The sequence below is a fragment of the Panulirus ornatus genome, chromosome 63 (assembly GCF_036320965.1).
Source record: "Panulirus ornatus isolate Po-2019 chromosome 63, ASM3632096v1, whole genome shotgun sequence".
Lineage (NCBI taxonomy): Eukaryota > Metazoa > Arthropoda > Malacostraca > Decapoda > Palinuridae > Panulirus > Panulirus ornatus.
The window spans coordinates 26,817,416-26,839,188 of NC_092286.1; the positions used below are offsets into that span (position 1 = coordinate 26,817,416).

The window sequence follows — 21,773 nt, forward strand, 5'->3', positions numbered from 1 at the left end:
CCCCATTTCTTAGCCGAGTCCAGGTACTGTGCCATGTTAGTGTGCTTGAACAACTTGGAGATATCAGTCTTAGGCTGGTTCCTATCCTGGGCTGATGAATTTTAGTGATTTCATGCTTTGAGCTTAATAAGCACCTTAGAATGAACCAGTATTCACTTTGCAACATTCTAATTTTGCCATTAATGATAAAATAATTTAGCACTTGTTGACACTCTTTTAATCACAGTGTAGTATAAGTTCCTAGATCCAAACATGCATTCGCAGTCAATCAAAGAAGTCCTTTTTTGGGGATCAGATTCATATCATATATGTATGTGTTTGTGTGTGTGTTTTTATGCTGAAGGCTCCAGTCATAGACAAACGTCCACATCAGAGCTGGGCCTTAATTGAAATATAAAAAGAATTTGTTGTAGAAGGCGACTAAAGGGGACGGGAGCGGGGGGCTGGAAACCCTCCCCTCCTTGTATTATAACTTTTTAAAAGGGGAAACAGAAGGAGTCACGCGGGGAGTGCTCATCCTCCTCGAAGGCTCAGATTGGGGCGTCTAAATGTGTGTGGATGTAACCAAGATGAGAAAAAAAGGAGAGATAGGTAGTATGTTTGAGGAAAGGAACCTGGATGTTTTGGTTGTGAGTGAAAAACGAAGCTCAATGGTAATGGGGATGAGTGGTTTGGAAATGTCTTGGGAGTAAAGTCAGGGGTTAGTGAGAGGACAAGAGCAAGGGAAGGAGTAGCACTACTCCTGAAACACATGAGTGGTGGGAGTATGTGATAGAGTGTATGAAAGTAAACTCTAGATTGATATGGGTAAAACTGAAAGTTGATGGAGAGAGGTGGGTGATTATTGGTGCATATGCACCTGGGCATGAGAAGAAAGATCATGAGAGGCAAGTGTTTTGGGAGCAGCTGAGTGAATGTGTTAGTAGTTTTGTTGCATGTGACCAGGTTATGGTGATGGGTAATTTGAATGTAAAGGTGAGTGATGTGGCAGTTGAGGGAATAGTTGGTGTACATGGGGTATTCAGTGTTGTAAATGGAAATGGAGAAGAGCTTGTAGATTTATGTGCTGAAAAAGGACAGATGATTGGGAATACCTGGTTTAAAAAGCGAGATATACATAAGTATACGTATGTAAATAGGAGAGATGGCCAGAGAGCGTTATTGGATTACATGCAAATAGATAGGCACGTGAAAGAGAGACTTTTGGATGTTAATGTGCTGAGAGGTGCAACTGGAGGGATGTCTGATCATTATCTTGTGGAGGCAAAGGTGAAGATTTGTATGGGTTTTCAGAAAAAAAAATGTTGTGGTGAAAAGAGTGGTGAGAGTAAGTGAGCTTGGGAAGGAGACTTGTGTGAGGAAGTATCAGGAGAGACTGATAACAGAATGGAAAACGGTGAGAATAAAGGAGGTAAGGGGAGTGGGGGAGGAATGGGATGTATTTAGGTAAGCAGTGATGTCTTGCACAAAAGATGCTTGTGGCATGAGAAGCGTGGGAGGTGGGCAGATTAATAAAGGGTAGTGAGTGGTGGGATGAAGAAGTAAAATTATTAGTGCAAGAGAAGAGAGAGGCATTTGAATGATTTTTGCAGGGAAATAATGCAAATGAGTGGGAGATGTATAAAAGAAAGAGGCAGGAGGTCAAGAGAAAGGTGCAAGAGGTGAAAAAGAAGGCAAATGAGAGTTGGGGTGAGAGAGTATCATTAAATTTTAGGGAGGATGGATGTGCTGGAAATGAGATGTTTGAGGACAATGTGTGGTGTGAGGTGGTTTGATCGAGTAAGTAACGTAAGGGTAAGAGAGATGTGTGGAAATGAAAAGAGCGTGGTTGAGAGAGCAGAAGAGGGTGTTTTGAAATGGTTTGGGCACATGGAGAGAATGAGTGAGGAAAGATTGACCAAGAGGATATATGTGTCAGAGGTGGAGGGAACGAGGAGAAGAGGGAGACCAAATTGGAGGTGGAAAGATGGAGTGAGAGAGATTTTGTGTGATCGGGGCCTGAACATGCAGGAGGGTGAAAGGAGGGCAAGGAATAGAGTGAATTGGAGCGATGTGGTATACTGGGGTTGACGTGCTGTCAGTGGATTGAATTAGGGCATGTGAAGCGTCTGGGGTAAACCATGGAAAGCTGTGTAGGTATGTATATTTGCGTGTGTGGACGTATGTATATACATGTGTATGGGGGTGGGTTGGGCCATTTTCTTTCGTCTGTTTCCTTGCGCTACCTCGCAAACGCGGGAGACAGCGGCAAAAAAAAAAAAAAAAATGATGTTTTGGAAGTAGGTGAATAAAGTATGTAAGACAAGGGAACAAATGGGAACTTGAGTGAAGGGGGCAAATGGGTAGGTGATAATAAGTAATGGTGATGTGAGAAGGAGATGGAGTGAGTATTTTGAAGGTTTGTTGAATGTGTTTGATGATAGAGTGGCAGATATAGGGTGTTTTGGTCAAGGTGGTGTGCAAAGTGAGAGGGTCAGGGAAAATGCTTTGGTAAACAGAGAAGAGGTAGTAAAAGCTTTGCGGAAGATGACAGCCGGCAAGGCAGCAGGTTTGGATGGTATTGCAGTGGAATTTATTAAAAAAGGGGGTGACTGTATTGTTGACTGGTTGGTAAGGTTATTTAATGTATGTATGATTCATGGTGAGGTGCCTGAGGATTGGCGGAATGCGTGCATAGTGCCATTGTACAAAGGCAAAGGGGATAAAAGTGAGTGCTCAAATTTCAGAGGTATACGTTTGTTGAGTATTCCTGGGAAATTATAAGGGAGGATATTGATTGATAGGGTGAAGGCATGTACAGAGCATCAGATTGGGGAAGAGCAGTGTGGTTTCAGAAGTGGTAGAGGATGTGTGGATCAGGTGTTTGCTTTGAAGAATGTATGTGAGAAATACTTAGAAAAGCAAATGGATTTGTATGTAGCATTTATGGATCTGGAGAAGGCATATGATAGAGTTGATAGAGATGCTCTGTGGGAGGTATTAAGAATATATGGTGTGGGAGGGAAGTTGTTAGAAGCAGTGAAAGTTTTTATCGAGGATGTAAGGCATGTGTACATGTAGGAAGAGAGGAAAGTGATTGGTTCTCAGTGAATGTAGGTTTGCGGCAGGGGTGTGTGATGTCTCCATGGTTGTTTAATTTGTTTATGGATGGGGTTGATAGGGAGGTGAATACAAGAGGTTTGGAAAGAGGGGCAAGTATGAAGTCTGTTGTGGATGAGAGAGCTTGGGAAGTGAGTAAGTTGTTGTTCGTTGATGATATAGCACTGTTGGCTGATTCGTGTGAGAAACTGCAGAAGCTGGTGACTGAGTTTGGTAAAGTGTGTGAAAGAAGAAAGTTGAGAGTAAATGTGAATAAGAGTAAGGTTATTAGGTACAGTAGGGCTGAGGGACAAGTCAATTGGGAGGTAAGTTTGAATGGAGAAAAACTGGAGGAAGTAGTGTTTTAGATATCTAGGAGTGGATTTGGCAGCAGATGGAACCATGGAAGCGGAAGTGAATCATAGGGTGGGGGAGGGGGCGAAAGTTCTGGGAGCCTTGAAAAATGTGTGGAAGTCGAGAACATTATCTCGGAAAGCAAAAATGGGTAAGTTTGAAGGAATAGTGGTTCCAACAATGTTGTATGGTTGCGAGGCGTGGGCTATGGATAGAGCTGTGTGGAGGAGGGTGGATGTGCTGGAAATGAGATGTTTGAGGACAATATGTGGTGTGAGGTGGTTTGATCTGGTAAGTAATTATAGGATGAGAGAGATGTGTGGTAATGAAAAGAGTGTGGTTGAGAGAGCAGAAGAGGGTGTTTTGAAATGGTTTGGTCACATGGAGAGAATAAGTGAGGAAAGATTGACCAAGAGGATATATGTGTCAGAGGTGGATGGGACGAGGAGAAGTGGGAGACCAAATTGGAGGTGGAAAGATGGAGTGAAAAAGATTTTGAGTGATCGGAGCCTGAGCTTGCAGGAGGGTGAAAGGCAGATTTCGAGTGATCAGGGCCTGAACATACAGGAAGGTGAGGGGTGTATGAGGAATAGAGTGAATTGGAATGATATGGTATACTGGGCTTGACATGCTGTCAATGGACTGAACCACGGCATGTGAAGCATCTGAGGTAAACCATGGAAAGTTTTGGCCTGGATGTGGATAGGGAGCTGTGGTTTTGGTGCATTACACATGACAACTAGAGACTGAGTGTGAACGAATCTGGCCTTTTTGTCTGTATTCCTGGCACTGCCTCACTGAAGAAGGGGATGCCGATTTTCTGTGGAGCAGGGTAGCGACAGGAATGGATGAAGGCAAGCAAGTATGAATATGTACACATGTATGTGTGTAGTGTCTGTGTATGTGTATGTATATACTTGTATATGTTGACATTTATATATATGTATTTTGGTTTGATCGAGTGAGTAACGTAAGGGTAAGAGAGATGTGTGGAAATAAAAAGAGCGTGGTTGAGAGAGCAGAAGAGGGTGTTTTGAAGTGGTTTGGGCACATGGAGAGAATGAGTGAGGAAAGATTGACCAAGAGGATATATGTGTCGGAGGTGGAGGGAACGAGGAGAAGAGGGAGACCAAATTGGAGGTGGAAAGATGGAGTGAAAAAGATTTTGTGTGATCGGGGCCTGAACATGCAGGAGGGTGAAAGGAGGGCAAGGAATAGAGTGAATTGGAACGATGTGGTATACTGGGGTTGACGTGCTGTCAGTGGATTGAATCAAGGCATGTGAAGCGTCTGGGGTAAACCATGGAAAGCTGTGTAGGTATGTATATCAGCGTGTGTGGACGTATGTATATACATGTGTATGGGGGGGGTTGGGCCGTTTCTTTCGTCTGTTTCCTTGCGCTACCTCGCAAACGCGGGAGACAGCGACAAAGTATAATAAAAAAAAAAAAAAATATTTGTGCATATGTGGGTGTTGATGTATATATGTGTATATGAGTGGATGGGCCATTCTTCATCTGTTTCGTGGTGTGGGATGCAGCGTTTGTGTATAATAGGTAAAAATAAGAATTATGAAAGGGAAAAATAAAAGACAGGGGAAAGTATTTATAAATTTCAGAGGAAGTGGAAAACCTCTTTTAAAATGTGGTCATAATTATTGAGAAAGACATGAGAAGGTAGAGAATTCCAAATCTTTGATGTCGGGAAAGAAGCAGTTATTAGAATTTCCCACCCATGATTTGCTGATGACCACACAGCAGTCATGTGGCACAGCTTTTTACCAAGTATTGTGTGGTGTAGTTAGAGGTGTGGGCACACAAGTAGTCAGTTTAGGAGCAAAAACCACATTAATACCTATAAAAGAGAGAAAGTGAACCAATATTGCAGCATAGGGCAAGAGGGTCAGGTTTGGAAGTTATCCTTGAACAGTTTATAAGTCGAATTGCTTTTGACTCAACTCTCTCAGTTAAGGATGCAGAGCTTGAACTATCCCAGATATGAGTACAGCACTCCATACAAGGATGAGTTAATCCCTCGTATAAACAGAGCATCTGTTCAGAAGAAAAGAAATTTTGACGTTTAAACAGCACATCCAGTTTCTTAGAGGCAAACTTATCCATTCCTGTAATGTGGGGCTTCCAAGAAATAGTGGATGTTAGAATAATACCAAGTATGTTCATTGAGTCAAGGTGGAATTACGGAACCTCAAAAGAGAGACGAGAGTTGTGAGTTTTTGATAGAGAGATGGACAGAAACTGTGTCTTGGAAGCATTAAACTTAACTGGATTTCGTTTACCTCACTGAGATATCCAGTCCAAGTCTGAGTTTATTAAGGAAGCTGTTTGAAGATGAGATGCAGATTGTGTGAGAGAAGGAGCCAAATTTAAGGATGTTGATGAATGCAGTGTTTTGTCAATGTTTAAGTGCATTTGGTTATTTGTGAAGGAGAGGAAATCATTTAAAAGGGTAGAAATATTGTAGGAGATAGGACAGAACCTGGAGGGACACCACTGTTGATGCAGAAAAGAGGGTAGACATCCATCAACAACCACAGAGATAGACCGGCCAGAGAGGAAGGTAGGTATGAAGGAACAAAGTGATGGAGGAAGGCCAAAAGAGGGAACCTTAGAGATGAGATCCTGATGCCAAACCCTGTCAGAAGCTTTGGACATATGAAAGGCAACTACATATGACTCACCAAAATCTTTCAGGGATAATAACCAGACATTAATGAGATAGGGATGAACATCACTAGTAGCTCTCACCTTACGGAAGCCATACTGGTGATCAGAGAGAAAACTGATTTTTGAAGTGTTTAAGGATATAGGAGTTGAGGAGGGATTCAAAGACTTTGGAAATGGTAATGCAAAAGCAGTAGAACAATAGTTAGGGGGGGGTAAGAATGGTCACCCTTCTTAGGGATGGGATGCATCAATGCATGCTTCTAAGGAGAAGGAAAAGTTTTGGTTTTTAAACAGAAATAGAACAGACGAGCAAGCACACCTGCAAGTTCAGAGGCATATTTTTTCAGTACAAGAGGATGGATACCATCAGGACCATGTTTCCTTGTTTCCAGAGAGAGAAGCACTTTTCAGACTGCCCGAAAAGAGATCATGGGGAGGGGCATACAATTAGTAAGAGGAGCATCAAGGGGCAAAGGAATGTTAGAATCATCCAAGGTGGAGTTAAAGGATAAACATACACTTTCGAAAGAAAGTTGCTTTGCCTAAGGCAGAGACACGTATAGTACCGTTAGAACGGAAAAGTGAAGGAAAGGTAGAACAACAGAAGTTGTTAGAGATGCCCTTAGAGAAAGACCTATTAATGGATGATCTGGAGAGCTGATTAAAGACCACATTTGTTCACTCCCTGAGTTGACTGAAGACTGGTAAATGCTTTTGGCTGCAGGTTGTGTATCCAAGATGGCCTCACTGTTGTAAAGAAGAGAGAAGGTTACATGATATTATTCTCTGGAGCACACTTATTGCTTGATTTTTTTTTTTTTTTTTTCATACTATTCGCCATTTCCCGCATTAGTGAGGTAGCATTAAGAACAGAGGACTGGGCCTTAGAGGGAATATCCTCACCTGGCCCCCTTCTCTGTTCCTTCTTGTGGAAAAAGAAAAAAAAAAAAAAAAAAAAAAGAGAGGGGAGGATTTCCAGCCCCCCGCTTGATACAGTCAGTAATTACTTTGTTAGGCTGCTGCAAGGGAACTCTGGCTTCAGAAATTACTACTGTTGTGTTGTGATTCCTTAGTGTTTCTTCATTATGGTATCCATTGTCCAATGGCCTCACATCTAACTTGTCAGGAACTTGGTGATATATCCACCAGGTGTATTATCTCTGTGCATCTCGCATCCCAGCATCAGTCCCTCATGAATGGATGAGACAAGAGTTGTGAGTTTTTGATGGAGGGATGGGTGAAAATTAAGTCTTGGGAGCATTGAACTTCGCAGGATTTTGTGTACTTCACTGAGATATCCTATCCAAGTCTGATTTTATTGAGGAGGCTATGTCAAGACGAGATGCAGATCAAGTGGGAGAAGAGGAAGCAGAATTGAGGGATGTGGATGAATGTAGTGTCCACTTTCAGGTATTTGAAATACTTCACTTTCTCCAATTTTTTCTATTCAAATTTACACCTCAACTAACCTGTCCCTCATCCCTGCTAAACTGAATAGTCATGCTTTTATTCATATTTACTCTAAGCTTTCTCCTTTCCCACACTTTTCCAAACTCAGTCACCAACTTTTGTAGTTTCTCACTTGAATCTGCCAGTACTGCTGTATCATCAGGAAACAACAACTGACTCACTTCCCAGGCCCTATCATCCCAACAGACTGCATATCATCTCTCTCTCTCTCTCTCTCTCTCTCTCTCTCTCTCTCTCTCTCTCTCTCTCTCTCTCTCTCTCTCCAAGATTCTTGCATTTTAATGATGTAGAATATGGACTCAGTGAAGGAAACAATAGATAGAGTGACAGTACTTCCCAATCATAGCCTGCCCTAAAACTAACTTGCGGAAATTGAAAATGATTTGGAACGTATCCATCCCAAGCATAGTTTACTGAAGCAAGATTTTGGGGACATACACATCCCATATGTAATGAAAAGATTAAACATCCTCTTCACTCAATCCCACTGGTTTTAAGGCTATAGTGTCTTCCAGTGTAAAAATACTTGAATTTGATATTCATGTTTTCACAAGTTGTAACAACAGTCTCTACAGTTCTTCCCTCTAAAATCCCATAGCCAGGTTAGTTCCTCTGTAATTGACAATTTATTCCCGATAAGTTTATGGAACCTGACATTCTGAACGTCATGAAAATGATCCACTGTAATGGCCTGACGCTGGGAAAAAACACACCATAAATCTGCCTCTCATTTGTGTTGTATATATGGAGTGCTTTGATATGGACAGAAAAAAGAAAATATATGACAAATTTAGGATGGACGTATCGGCAGTCCACCAAAACAATCAACGAGCTGCCGCATTTCGCCATAAGGCGCTACCTCGAGTAGGCAGAGAACGGCGAGCAAGTTGGGTTGCAGCAGTCTGTCTCCAGTCAACCAAGCTGTTTATCCTTCCCTCAGTATTGGTCGATAAGATGGGTGCTTAGCTTAGGCTAGGATATATATATATATGTATATATATGTATATATATATGTGTGTATATTTTTTTTTTTTTCATACTATTCGCTGTTTCCCGCGATAGCGAGGTAGCGTTAAGAACAGAGGATTGGGCCTTTTTTGGAATATCCTCACCTGGCCCCCTCTGTTCCTTCTTTTGGAAAATTAAAAAAAAAAAAAAAGAGGGGGGAGGATTTCCAGCCCCCCGCTCCCTCCCCTTTTAGTCGCCTTCTACGACACGCAGGGAATACGTGGGAAGTATTCTTAATCCCCTATCCCCAGGGATAATGTGTGTATATATATATATATATATATATATATATATATATATATATATATATATATATATATATATATATACTATCCCTGGGGATAGGGGTGAAAGAATACTTCCCACGTATTCCTCGCGTGTCGTAGAAAGCGACTAGAGGGGACGGGAGCGGGGGGCCAGAAATCCTCCCCTCCTTCTATTAACTTTCTAAAATGGGAAACAGAAAAAGGAGTCACATGGGGAGTGCTCATCCTCCTCGAAGGCTCAGAGTGGGGTGCCTAAATGTGTGTGGATGTAACCAAGATGTGAAAAAAGGAGAGATAGGTAGTATGTTTGAGGAAAGGAACCTGGATGTTTTGGCTCTGAGTGAAATGAAGCTCAAGGGTAAAGGGGAAGAGTGGTTTGGGAATGTCTGGGGAGTAAAGTCAGGGGTTAGTGAGAGGACAAGAGCAAGGGAAGGAGTAGCAATACTCCTGAAACAGGAGTTGTGGGAGTATGTGATAGAATGTAAGAAAGTAAATTCTCGATTAATATGGGTAAAACTGAAAGTTGATGGAGAGAGGTGGGTGATTATTGGTGCATATGCACCTGGGCATGAGAAGAAAGATCATGAGAGGCAAGTGTTTTGGGAGCAGCTGAATGAGTGTGTTAGTGGTTTTGATGCACGAGACCGGGTTATAGTGATGGGTGATTTGAATGCAAAGGTGAGTAATGTGGCAGTTGAGGGAATAATTGGTATACATGGGGTGTTCAGTGTTGTAAATGGAAATGGTGAAGAGCTTGTAGATTTATGTGCTGAAAAAGGACTGATGATTGGGAATACCTGGTTTAAAAAGCGAGATATACATAAGTATACTTATGTAAGTAGGAGAGATGGCCAGAGAGCATTATTGGATTACGTGTTAATTGACAGGCGTGCGAAAGAGAGACTTTTGGATGTTAATGTGCTGAGAGGTGCAACTGGAGGGATGTCTGATCATTATCTTGTGGAGGCAAAGGTGAAGATTTGTAGGGGTTTTCAGAAAAGAAGAGTGAATGTTGGGGTGAAGAGGGTGGTGAGAGTAAGTGAGCTTGGGAAGGAGACCTGTGTGAGGAAGTACCAGGAGAGACTGAGTACAGAATGGAAAAAGGTGAGAACAATGGAAGTAAGGGGAGTGGGGGAGGAATGGGATGTATTTAGGGAATCAGTGATGGATTGCGCAAAAGATGCTTGTGGCATGAGAAGAGTGGGAGGTGGGTTGATTAGAAAGGGTAGTGAGTGGTGGGATGAAGAAGTAAGAGTATTAGTGAAAGAGAAGAGAGAGGCATTTGGACGATTTTTGCAGGGAAAAAATGCAATTGAGTGGGAGATGTATAAAAGAAAGAGACAGGAGGTCAAGAGAAAGGTGCAAGAGGCGAAAAAAAGGGCAAATGAGAGTTGGGGTGAGAGAGTATCATTAAATTTTAGGGAGAATAAAAAGATGTTCTGGAAGGAGGTAAATAAAGTGCGTAAGACAAGGGAGCAAATGGGAACTTCAGTGAAGGGCGCAAATGGGGAGGTTATAACAAGTAGTGGTGATGTGAGAAGGAGATGGAGTGAGTATTTTGAAGGTTTGTTGAATTTGTTTGATGATAGAGTGGCAGATATAGGGTGTTTTGGTCGAGGTGGTGTGCAAAGTGAGAGGGTTAGGGAAAATGATTTGGTAAACAGAGAAGAGGTAGTGAAAGCTTTGCGGAAGATGAAAGCCGGCAAGGCAGCAGGTTTGGATGGTATTGCAGTGGAATTTATTAAAAAAGGGGGTGACTGTATTGTTGACTGGTTGGTAAGGTTATTTAATGTATGTATGACTCATGGTGAGGTGCCTGAGGATTGGCGGAATGCGTGCATAGTGCCATTGTACAAAGGCAAAGGGGATAAGAGTGAGTGCTCAAATTACAGAGGTATAAGTTTGTTGAGTATTCCTGGTAAATTATATGGGAGGGTATTGATTGAGAGGGTGAAGGCATGTACAGAGCATCAGATTGGGGAAGAGCAGTGTGGTTTCAGAAGTGGTAGAGGATGTGTGGATCAGGTGTTTGCTTTGAAGAATGTATGTGAGAAATACTTAGAAAAGCAAATGGATTTGTATGTAGCATTTATGGATCTGGAGAAGGCATATGATAGAGTTGATAGAGGTGCTCTGTGGAAGGTATTAAGAATATATGGTGTGGGAGGAAAGTTGTTAGAAGCAGTGAAAAGTTTTTATCGAGGATGTAAGGCATGTGTACGTGTAGGAAGAGAGGAAAGTGATTGGTTCTCAGTGAATGTAGGTTTGCGGCAGGGGTGTGTGATGTCTCCATGGTTGTTTAATTTGTTTATGGATGGGGTTGTTAGGGAGGTAAATGCAAGAGTTTTGGAAAGAGGGGCAAGTATGAAGTCTGTTGGGGATGAGAGAGCTTGGGAAGTGAGTCAGTTGTTGTTCGCTGATGATACAGCGCTGGTGGCTGATTCATGTGAGAAACTGCAGAAGCTGGTGACTGAGTTTGGTAAAGTGTGTGGAAGAAGAAAGTTAAGAGTAAATGTGAAAAAGAGCAAGGTTGTTAGGTATAGTAGGGTTGAGGGTCAAGTCAATTGGGAGGTGAGTTTGAATGGAGAAAAACTGGAGGAAGTGAAGTGTTTTAGATATCTGGGAGTGGATCTGGCAGCGGATGGAACCATGGAAGCGGAAGTGGATCATAGGGTGGGGGAGGGGGCGAAAATTCTGGGGGCCTTGAAGAATGTGTGGAAGTCGAGAACATTATCTCGGAAAGTAAAAATGGGTATGTTTGAAGGAATAGTGGTTCCAACAATGTTGTATGGTTGCGAGGTGTGGGCTATGGATAGAGTTGTGCGCAGGAGGATGGATGTGCTGGAAATGAGATGTTTGAGGACAATGTGTGGTGTGAGGTGGTTTGATCGAGTGAGTAACGTAAGGGTGAGAGAGATGTGTGGAAATAAAAAGAGCGTGGTTGAGAGAGCAGAAGAGGGTGTTTTGAAGTGGTTTGGGCACATGGAGAGAATGAGTGAGGAAAGATTGACCAAGAGGATATATGTGTCGGAGGTGGAGGGAACGAGGAGAAGAGGGAGACCAAATTGGAGGTGGAAAGATGGAGTGAAAAAGATTTTGTGTGATCGGGGCCTGAACATGCAGGAGGGTGAAAGGAGGGCAAGGAATAGAGTAAATTGGAGCGATGTGGTATACCGTGGTTGACGTGCCGTCAGTGGATTGAATCAAGGCATGTGAAGCGTCTGGGGTAAACCATGGAAAGCTGTGTAGGTGTGTATATTTGCGTGTGTGGACGTATGTATATACATGTGTGTGGGGGGGGTTGGGCCATTTCTTTCGTCTGTTTCCTTGCGCTACCTCGCAAACGCGGGAGACAGCGACAGAGTATAATAAAAAAAAAAAAAAGTTTATGGAAAAGTTCTGGGTGTTCTTATACCTTGTCCACAAAATTTTATTAAGTTTTCTTTGTTCCTTTCTATAACTATCATTTCTTGCTCTCTTATATCTAGCTTGCTGGCTGGAGTGCCATCGCTGTACATGTTGATGATCCTTTGATTTTTGAAAACTTTCATTAAACTATTCTACCCTCAGTTTTAACATTATCTCTGTGTTGGAGGCTAGAGGTACCCATTTTTGTACTTCTTTGTAAATTTGACAGAACTTCTCACCACAATATTTTGACTACTGAACCATAGAAATTGTTAAGGCTTGTGTAGTTTCCATTATTGTATTTTTTCTAGGTCTTGTCTGTCTGTCTCGTTGTCTTTCTTTCTTTTTATTAACATGTTTAGAAGATAACTCAAGAACAGAGCACGATAGAAATTAATATTTTCACTGAAGATACCCCTTGTTGAGACGACAAACTGATTAGATTTTTACCCATGTAGTTATATAGATTTTCCCAGCGATGATGAAGGATGGGAAAGTCGACTTTATAATGTATGTGTATTAGGCAGAGACAAATATCATGGCAGATAAATTTTTGGGAAACTAATGAGCTCTTTAGTTGTTGCTTTTTGTAAAATTTGAATGATTAGATATTGGGCAGTGGAAGTGCCTAGATTTGTGAATGCAAATATTTATTCAGGAGTCTAACATCATGAGAGTTGCAAGGTATATTCATCATGATAGTGCTCTTTGTGAAGTAACATCTTTGAAGGAATAAGACACCATAAAAGAACTAGTATATATTTATTTATTATACTTTGTCGCTGTCTCCCGCATTAGTGAGGTAGCGCAAGGAAACAGACGAAAGAATGGCCCAACCCACCCACACACACATGTATATACATAATGTCCACACACGCACATATACAAACCTATACATTTTAACATATACATATATATACATACACAGACATATACATATATACACATATACATAATTCATACTTGCTGCCTTTATTCATTCCCGTCGCCACCCTGCCACACATGAAATGACAACCCCCTCCTCCCACATGCGCACGAGGTAGTACTAGGAAAAGACAACAAAGGCCACATTCGTTCACACTCAGTCTCTAACTGTCATGTAATAATGCACCAAAACCACAGCTCCATTTTCACATCCAGGCCCCACAAAACTTTCCATGGTTTACCCCAGACACTCCACATGCCCTGGTTCAATCCATTTACATAATGTCGACCCTGGTATACCACATCGTTCCAATTCACTCTATTCCTTGCACGCCTTTCACCCTCCTGTATGTTCAGGCCCCGATCACTCAAAATCTTTTTCACTCCATCCTTCCACCTCCAATTTGGTCTCCCACTTCTCCTCGTTCCCTCCACCTCTGACCCATGTATCCTCTTTGCCAATCTTTCCTCACTCATTCTCTCCATGTGACCAAACCACTTCAAAACACCCTCTTCTGCTCTCTCAACCACACTCTTTTCATTACCACACATCTCTCTAACTCTTTCATAACTTACTTGATCAAACCACCTCACACCACATATTGTCCTCAAACATCTCATTTCCAACATATCCACCCTCATCTGCTCAACTTTATCTATAGCCCATGCTTCGTAACCATATAGCATTGTTGGAACCATTATCCCTTCAAACACACCCATTTTTGCTTTCCGGGATAATGCTCTTGTCTTCCACACATTTTTCAATGCTCCCAGAACTTTTGCCCCCTCCCTCACCCTGTGACTCACTTCTGCTTCCATGGTTCCATCTTCTGCCAAATCCACTCCCAGATATCTAAAACACTTCACTTGCTCCAGTTTTTTCCATTCAAACTTACCTCCCAATTGACTTGTCCCTCAACCGTGCTGTACCTAATAACCTTGCTCATATTCACATTTACTCTCAGCTTTCCTCTTTCACACACTTACCAAACTCAGTCACCAGCTTCTGCAGTTTCTCACTCGAATCAGCCACCAGTGCTGTATCATGAGCGAACGACAACTGACTCACTTCCCAAGCCCTCTCATCCACAACAGACTTCATACTTGCCTCTCTTTCCAAAACTCTTGCATTCACCTCCCTAACCACCCCATCCATAAACAAATTAAACAACCATGGAGACATCATGCACCCCTGCTGTAAACCGACATTCACTGAGAACCAATCACTTTCCTCTCTTCCTACTTTTACACATGCCTTACATCCTTGATGAAAACTTTTCACTGCTTCTAGCAACTTTCCTCCAACACCATTTATTCTTCATGCCTTCCACAGAGCATCTCTATCAACTCTATCATATGCCTTCTCCAGATCCATAAATGCCACATACAAATCCTTTTGCTTTTCTAAGTATTTCTTGCATACATTCTTCAAAGCAAACACCTGATCCGTGCATCCTCTACCACTTCTGAAACCACACTGCTCTTCCCCAATCTGATGCTCTGTACATGCTTTCACCCTCTCAATCAATACCCTCCCATATAATTTACCAGGAATATTCAACAAACTTATACCTCTGTAATTTGAGCACTCACCTTTATCCCCTTTGCCTTTGTACAGTGGCACTGGGCATGCATTCCGCCAGTCCTCAGGCACCTCACCATGAGTCATACATATATTAAATATCCTTACCAACCAGTCAACAACAGAGTCACCCCCTTTTTTGATATATTCCACTGCAATACCATCCAAACCCGCTGTCTTGTCGGCTTTCATCTTCCACAAAGCTTTTACTACCTCTTCTCAGTTTACCAAATCATATGCCCTAATCCTCTCACTTTGCACACCACCTCAACCAAAACACCCTATATCTGCCACTCTATCATCTAACCCATTCGACAAACCTTCAAAATACTCACTCCATCTTCTCACGTCACCACTACTTGTTATTACCTCCCCATTAGACCCCTTCACCGATGTTTCCATTTGTTCTCTTGTCTTACGCACTTTATTTACCTCCTTCCAAAACATCTTTTTCTTGTCCCTAAAATTTAATGATACTCTCTCCTCCCAACTCTCATTTGCCCTCTTTTTCACCTCTTGCACCTTTTTCTTGACCTCCTGCCTCTTTCTCCTATACATCTGCCAGTCATTTGCACTATTTCCCTGCAGAAATCATCCAAATGCCTCTCTCTTCTGTTTCACTAATGATCTTACTTTTTCATCCCACCGCTCACTACCTTTTCTAATCTGCCCTCCTCCCACGCTTCTCATGCCACAAGCATCTTTTGTGCATGCCATCACTGCTTCCCTAAATACATCCCATTCCTCTCCCACTCCCCTTACATACTTTGCTCTCACCTTTTGCATTATGCACTCAGTCTCTCCTTATACTTCCTCACACAAGTCTCCTTCCCAAGCTCACTTATTCTCACCACTCTCTTCACCCCATCATTCACTCTTCTTTTTTGAAAACCTCTACAAATATCTTTACCTTTGCCTCCACAAGATAATGATCAGACATCCCCACCTCTCAGCACATTAACATTCAAAATTCTCTCTTTCATGCACCTATCAATTAACATGTAATCCAATAACACTCTCTGACCATCTCTCCTACTTACATACGTATACTTATGTATGTCTCTCTTTTTAAACCAGGTATTCCCAATCACCAGTCCTTTTTCAGCACACAAATCTACAAGCTCTTCACCATTTCCATTTACAACAATGAACAGCCCATGTACACCAGTTATTCCCTCAACTGCCACATTACTCACCTTTGCATTCAAATCACCCATCACTATAACCCAGTCTCGTGCATCAAAACACACTCACTCAGCTGCTCCTGAAACACGTGCCTCTCATGATCCTTCTTGTCATGCCCAGGTGCGTAGGCACCAATAATCACCCATCTCTCTCCATCCTCTTTCAGTTTTACCCATATCAATCTAGAGTTTACTTTCTTACACTCTATCACATACTCCCACCAATCCTGTTTCAGTAGTGCTACTCCTTCCCTTTCTCTCGTCCTCTCACCAACCCCTGACTTTACTCCCAAAACATTTCCAAACCACTTTTCCCCTTTACCCTTGAGCTTCGTTTCACTCAGAGCCAAAACATCCAGTTTCCTTTCCTCAAACATACTACCTATCTCTCCTTTTTTCTCATCTTTGTTATATCCATACACATTTAGACTCCCCAATCTGAACCTTTGAGGAGGATGAGCTCTCCCCACATGACTCCTTCTGTTTCCCCTTTCAGAAGGTTGAGATACAAGGAGGGGAGGGTTTCCAGCCCCCTGCTCCCGTCCCCTTTAGTCGCCTTCTACATCACATGAGGAATGCCTGGGAAGTATACCTTCTCCCCTATCCCCAGTTTCCAAAAGAACTAGTATTTAAATATTATTTCCCTGAGATCAGAGCTAGACAATACTGGGCACTAGTAAAAAGTTGACTGACTTGCATCAGAGTTGCCATCTTTCTGGTTTTATTTACATCCTTGTACTTTTATATTGTTCAGTATGCAGATTAAGAGACTAGCTTATGTTACATATCCAAGGTGGTTTGCAAAATTTCTCGATTGTGAAATAATGAGCAGCACACTGTGGGAGCATTATGGACTGCATCAGGCCCTGAGTTCATCTGTCTTTTTCTGTTCTCACACTGTTGATTCTTTTTATATTATTTCTGCCTGTTTCTTCCCATTTGTTAGTCAAAAGAGAAACCATTGGTGGTCCAACTGTGACCAAAGAAACTATGTCTTTTTATCATTTGATGCTTTAAGGAAGTACTTTTTGAAATATATGTTGATAAGTAACTGTTTATCCCTGGGGATAGGGGAGAAAGAATACTTCCTGCGCATTCCTCACGTGTTGTAGAAGGTGACTAAAGGGGACGGGAGCAGGGGGCTGGAAACCCTCCCCTCCTCGTATTTTAACTTTCTAAAAGGGGAAACAGAAGAAGGAGTCATGCAGGGAGTGCTCATCCTCCACAAAGGCTCTAGATTGGAGTGTCTAAATGTGTATGGATGTAACCAAGATGAGAAAAAAGGAGAGATAGGTAGTATGTTTGAGGAAAGGAACCAGGATGTTTTGGCTCTGAGTGAAACGAAGCTCAAGGGTAAAGGGGAAGAGTGGTTTGGGAATGTCTTGGGAGTAAAGTCAGGGGTTAGTGAGAGGACAAGAGAGAGGGAAGGAGTAGCACTACTCCTGAAACAGGAGTGGTGGGAGTATGTGATAAAGTGTAAGAAAGTAAACTCTAGATTGATATAGGTAAAACTGAAAGTTGATGGAGAGAGATGGGTGATTATTGGAGCATATGCATCTGGGCATGAGAAGAAAGATCATGAGAGGCAAGTGTTTTGGGAGCAGCTGAGTGAGTGTGTTAGTAGCTTCGATGCGCGAGACAGGGTTATAGTGATGGGTGATTTGAATGCAAAGGTGAGTAATGTGGCAGTTGAGGGAATAATTGGTGTACATGGGGTGTTCAGTGTTATAAATGGAAATGGTGAAGAGCTTGTAGATTTGTGTGCTGAAAAAGGACTGGTGATTGGGAATACCTGGTTTAAAAAGAGAGATATACATAAGCATACATATGTAAGTAGGAGAGATGGCCAGAGAGCGTAATTGGATTATGTGTTAATTGATAGGCGCGCGAAAGAGAGACTTTTGGATGTTAATGTACTGAGAGGTGCAACTGGAGGTTTGTCTGATCATTATCTTGTGGAGGCGAAGATGAAGATTTGTAGAGGTTTTCAGAAAAGAAGAGAGAATATTGGGGTGAAAAGAGTGGTGAGAGTAAGTGAGCTTGGGAAGGAGACTTGTGTGAGGAAGTACCAGGAGAGACTGAGTACAGAATGGAAAAAGGTGAGAACAAAGGAGGTAAGGGGAGTGGGGGAGGACTGGGATGCATGTAGGGAAGCAGTGATGGCTTGCGCAAAAGATGCTTGTGGCATGAGAAGAGTGGGAGGTGGGCAGATTAGAAAGGGTAGTGAGTGGTGGGATGAAGAAGTAAAATTATTAGTGCAAGAGAAGAAAGAGGCATTTGGACGATTTTTGGTGGGAAATAATGCAAATGAGTGGGAGATGAATAAAAGAAAGAGGCAGGAGGTCAAGAGAAAGGTGCAAGAGGTGAAAAAGAGGGCAAATGAGAGTTGGGGTGAGAAAGTTTCATTAAATTTTAGGGACAAGGAAAAGATGTTTTGGAAGGAGGTCTATAAAGTGCATAAGACAAGGGAACGAATGGGAACTTTAGTGAAGGGGGCTAATGGGGAGGTGATAACAAGTAGTGATGATGTAAGAAGGAGATGGAGTGAGTATTTTGAAGGTTTGTTGAATGTGCTTGATGATAGAGTGGCAGATATAGGATGTTTTGGTTGTGGTGGTGTGCAAAGTGAGAGGGTTAGGGAGAATGATTTGGTAAACAGAGAAGAGGTAGCAAAAGCTTTGTGGAACATGAAAGCTGGCAAGGCAGTGGGTTTGGATGGTATTGCAGTGGAATTTATGAAAAAATGGGATGACTGTATTGTTGACTGGTTGGTAAGGTTGTTTAATGTATGTATGACTCATGATGAGGTGCCTGAGGATTGGCAAAATGCTTGCATAGTGCCATTGTACAAAGGCAAAAGGGATAAAAGTTAGTGCTCAAATTACAGATGTATAAGTTTGTGTAGTATTCCTGGTAAATTATATGGGAGGGTTTTGATTGAGAGGGTGAAGGCATGTACAGAGAATCAGATTGGGGAAGAGCAGTGTGGTTTCAGAAGTGGTAGAGGATGTGTGGATCAGATGTTTGCTTTGAGGAATGTATGTGAGAAATACTTAGAGAAACAAATGGATTTGTATGTAGCATTTATGGATCTAGAGAAGGCATATGATAAGAGTTGATAGAGATGCTCTGTGGAAGGTATTAAGAATATATGGTGTGGGAGGCAAGTTGTTAGAAGCAGTGAAAAGTTTTTATCGAGGATGTAAGGCATGTGTACGTGTAGGAAGAGAGGAAAGTGATTGGTTCTCAGTGAATGTAGGTTTGCGGCAGGGGTGTGTGATGTTTCCATGGTTGTGTGATTTGTTTATGGATGTGGTTGTTAGGAAGGTGAATGCAAGAGTTTTGGAAAGAGGGGCAAGTATGCAGCCTGTTGTGGATGAGAGCTTGGGAAGTGAGTCAGTTGTTGTTCGCTGATGATACAGCACTTGTGGCTGATTTATGTGAGAAACTGCAGAAGCTGGTGACTGAGTTTGGTAAAGTGTGTGAAAGAAGAAAGTTGAGAGTAAATGTGAATAAGAGCAAGGTTATTAGGTACAGTAGGGTTGAGGGTCAAGTCAATTGGGAGGTAAGTTTGAATGGAGAAAAACTGGAGGAAGTGAAGTGTTTTAGGTATCTAGGAGTGGATTTGGCAGCGGATGGAACCATGGAAGTGGAAGTGAATCATAGGGTGGGGGAGGGGGCGAAAGTTCTGGGAGCGTTGAAGAATGTGTGGAAGTCGAGAACATTATCTCGGAGAGCAAAAATAGTTGTGTTTGAAGGAAAAGTGGTTCCAATAATGTTATATGGTTGTGAGGCGTGGGCTATGGATAGAGTTGTGCAGAGGAGGGTGGATGTGCTGGAAATGAGATGTTTGAGGACATGTTGTGTGAGGTGGTTTGATTAAGTAATGTAAGGGTAAGAGAGATGTGTGGTAATAAAAAGAGTGTGGTTGAGAGAGCAGAAGAGGGTGTTTTGAAATGGTTTGGTCACATGGAGAGAATCAGTGAGAAAAGATTGACCAAGAGGATATATGTGTCAGAGGTGGAGGGAATGAGGAGAAGTGGGAGACCAAATTGGAGGTGGAAGGATGGAGTGAAAAAGATTTTGAGTGGTCTGGGCCTGAACATGCAGGAGGGTGAAAGGCGTGCAAGGAATAGAGTGAACTGGAACGATGTGGTATACCGGGGTCAACATGGTGTCAATTGATTGAACCAGGGCATGTGAAGCATCTGGGGTAAACCATGGAATGTTGTGTGGGGCTTGGATGTGGAAAGGGAGCTGTGGTTTTGGTGCACTATTACATGACAGCTAGAGACTTAGTGTGAACGAATGTGGCCTTTGTTGTCTTTTCCTAGTGCTACCTTGCACACATGAGGGGGGAGGTGGTTGTTATTTCATGTGTGGCGAGGTGGCGATGGGAATGAATAAAGGGAGACAGTATGAATTATGTACATGTGTATATATGTTTGTGTCTGTGTGTGTATATATATTTATACGTTTAGATGTATAGGTATGTATATTTGTGTGTGTGCATGTGTATGTATGTACATGTGTATGTAGGTGGGTTGGGCCATTCTTTCATCTGTTTCCTTGCGCTACTTCGCTAACGTGGGAGACAGTGACAAAGCAAAATAAATAGAAATAAATTGCCTTGTGATTATGTGTATCCTTTTTGTTTTATTTGGCTTTATTTCATTGTTCTTGTTTTAATGTTGCTAGTGTCCAAATTGTCTTCTGTCTATATTATATTTGTTTTGGTGCAGAGCAAACTGTCATCTGTGTTTTGTAAATAACTTTATTGGCACCTCAGTTCTTTGATTCGAAATTAACATTGTTTACAGTGTCACTTCTACATGAAACACTGTAAATATGACTTAGATAACAAAGAAGTAAATACTGTAAACAATTTTGAAAACTAGGGTAATTATTTTCTTATGCTTCCATACACATGCAGAAAAATCCTTTGTCACTTTTGAGCATTTTCACTGTAAGACAAAAATGTATTATTTCCTTATTTTACATCAGTAAGATTGAAATTTTCCTGATGTAGTAATGTTTATATTTAAGGACCAACAAAGAACAGAAGCAAAGCGTCGGCAGGAGGAACTGCGACGACAAGAGGAGATCAGGCGACAGCAGCAGCAACAGAAACAACAGGAGGAAGCAGCCAAAAGAAAGGAAGAGGCAAGGCGACAAGAAGAAGCAAGGAGACAGCAGGAAGAGGAGAGAAAAAGACAGGAGGAGGAAAGGAGAAGGTCAGTCTCCTGTTATGCTGAATGTGGAATAAGGGAATATGTAGTTGGCCTGGGAATAAGTAGAGGAGCGTGAGGAAAGTTGTGATATGGCTTTGGAGAGAGAATGCGTTTGTTGCTCAGATAGGGCATGACGCATTGTTATGAATCAGTTGAAGAATGGAATGAAGAGTACTAGCTTAGTTTAAATTGCATGGAATGAGGAGGGCTGCATCCTCAAACAGATTCAGATTTTTAGATTTGTCATCGAGTTCTGTTGAGAAGTGAAGGTGGAATTCTCTTACTTTATTCATGTGTACCAAGTTGAATTGAAGTGAAACTACAAGATAAGCATATTATGTTTGAGTAGTTGGGTAAAATTTTGATGCATGAATCATGTATTGCGATTTGCCATCATTTTGCTGTGACCCATATCAGAGTAGAGCTAAACTCAAACTGAAAGGATCTCTTGATTTTCAGGGGTTGTATTCTTTCCTTCTGCTGAGAGAATAGCCTTTCACCTCTCACTAACCACCCATTCAGCAGCAGAAGCCTTAGCTCGCTGCAGGTATGGCCTTTGCCAATCAGCAACCCCTATTCACTGA

The 21,773-nt window shown here is 42.0% G+C and overlaps 1 protein-coding gene across 5 annotated transcripts in view; it reads left to right on the forward strand.

Moving 5' to 3' along the window:
- Positions 1-21,773, forward strand: part of LOC139746040 (uncharacterized) — a 304,925-nt gene that overhangs the window by 108,115 nt on the left and 175,037 nt on the right. For all 5 annotated transcript variants that reach the window (XM_071656858.1, XM_071656854.1, XM_071656856.1 and 2 more), the window contains exon 10: positions 21,005-21,192. In XM_071656858.1, coding sequence (XP_071512959.1) covers positions 21,005-21,192 — 188 coding nt within the window. The remainder of the gene's footprint in view (positions 1-21,004; positions 21,193-21,773) is intronic.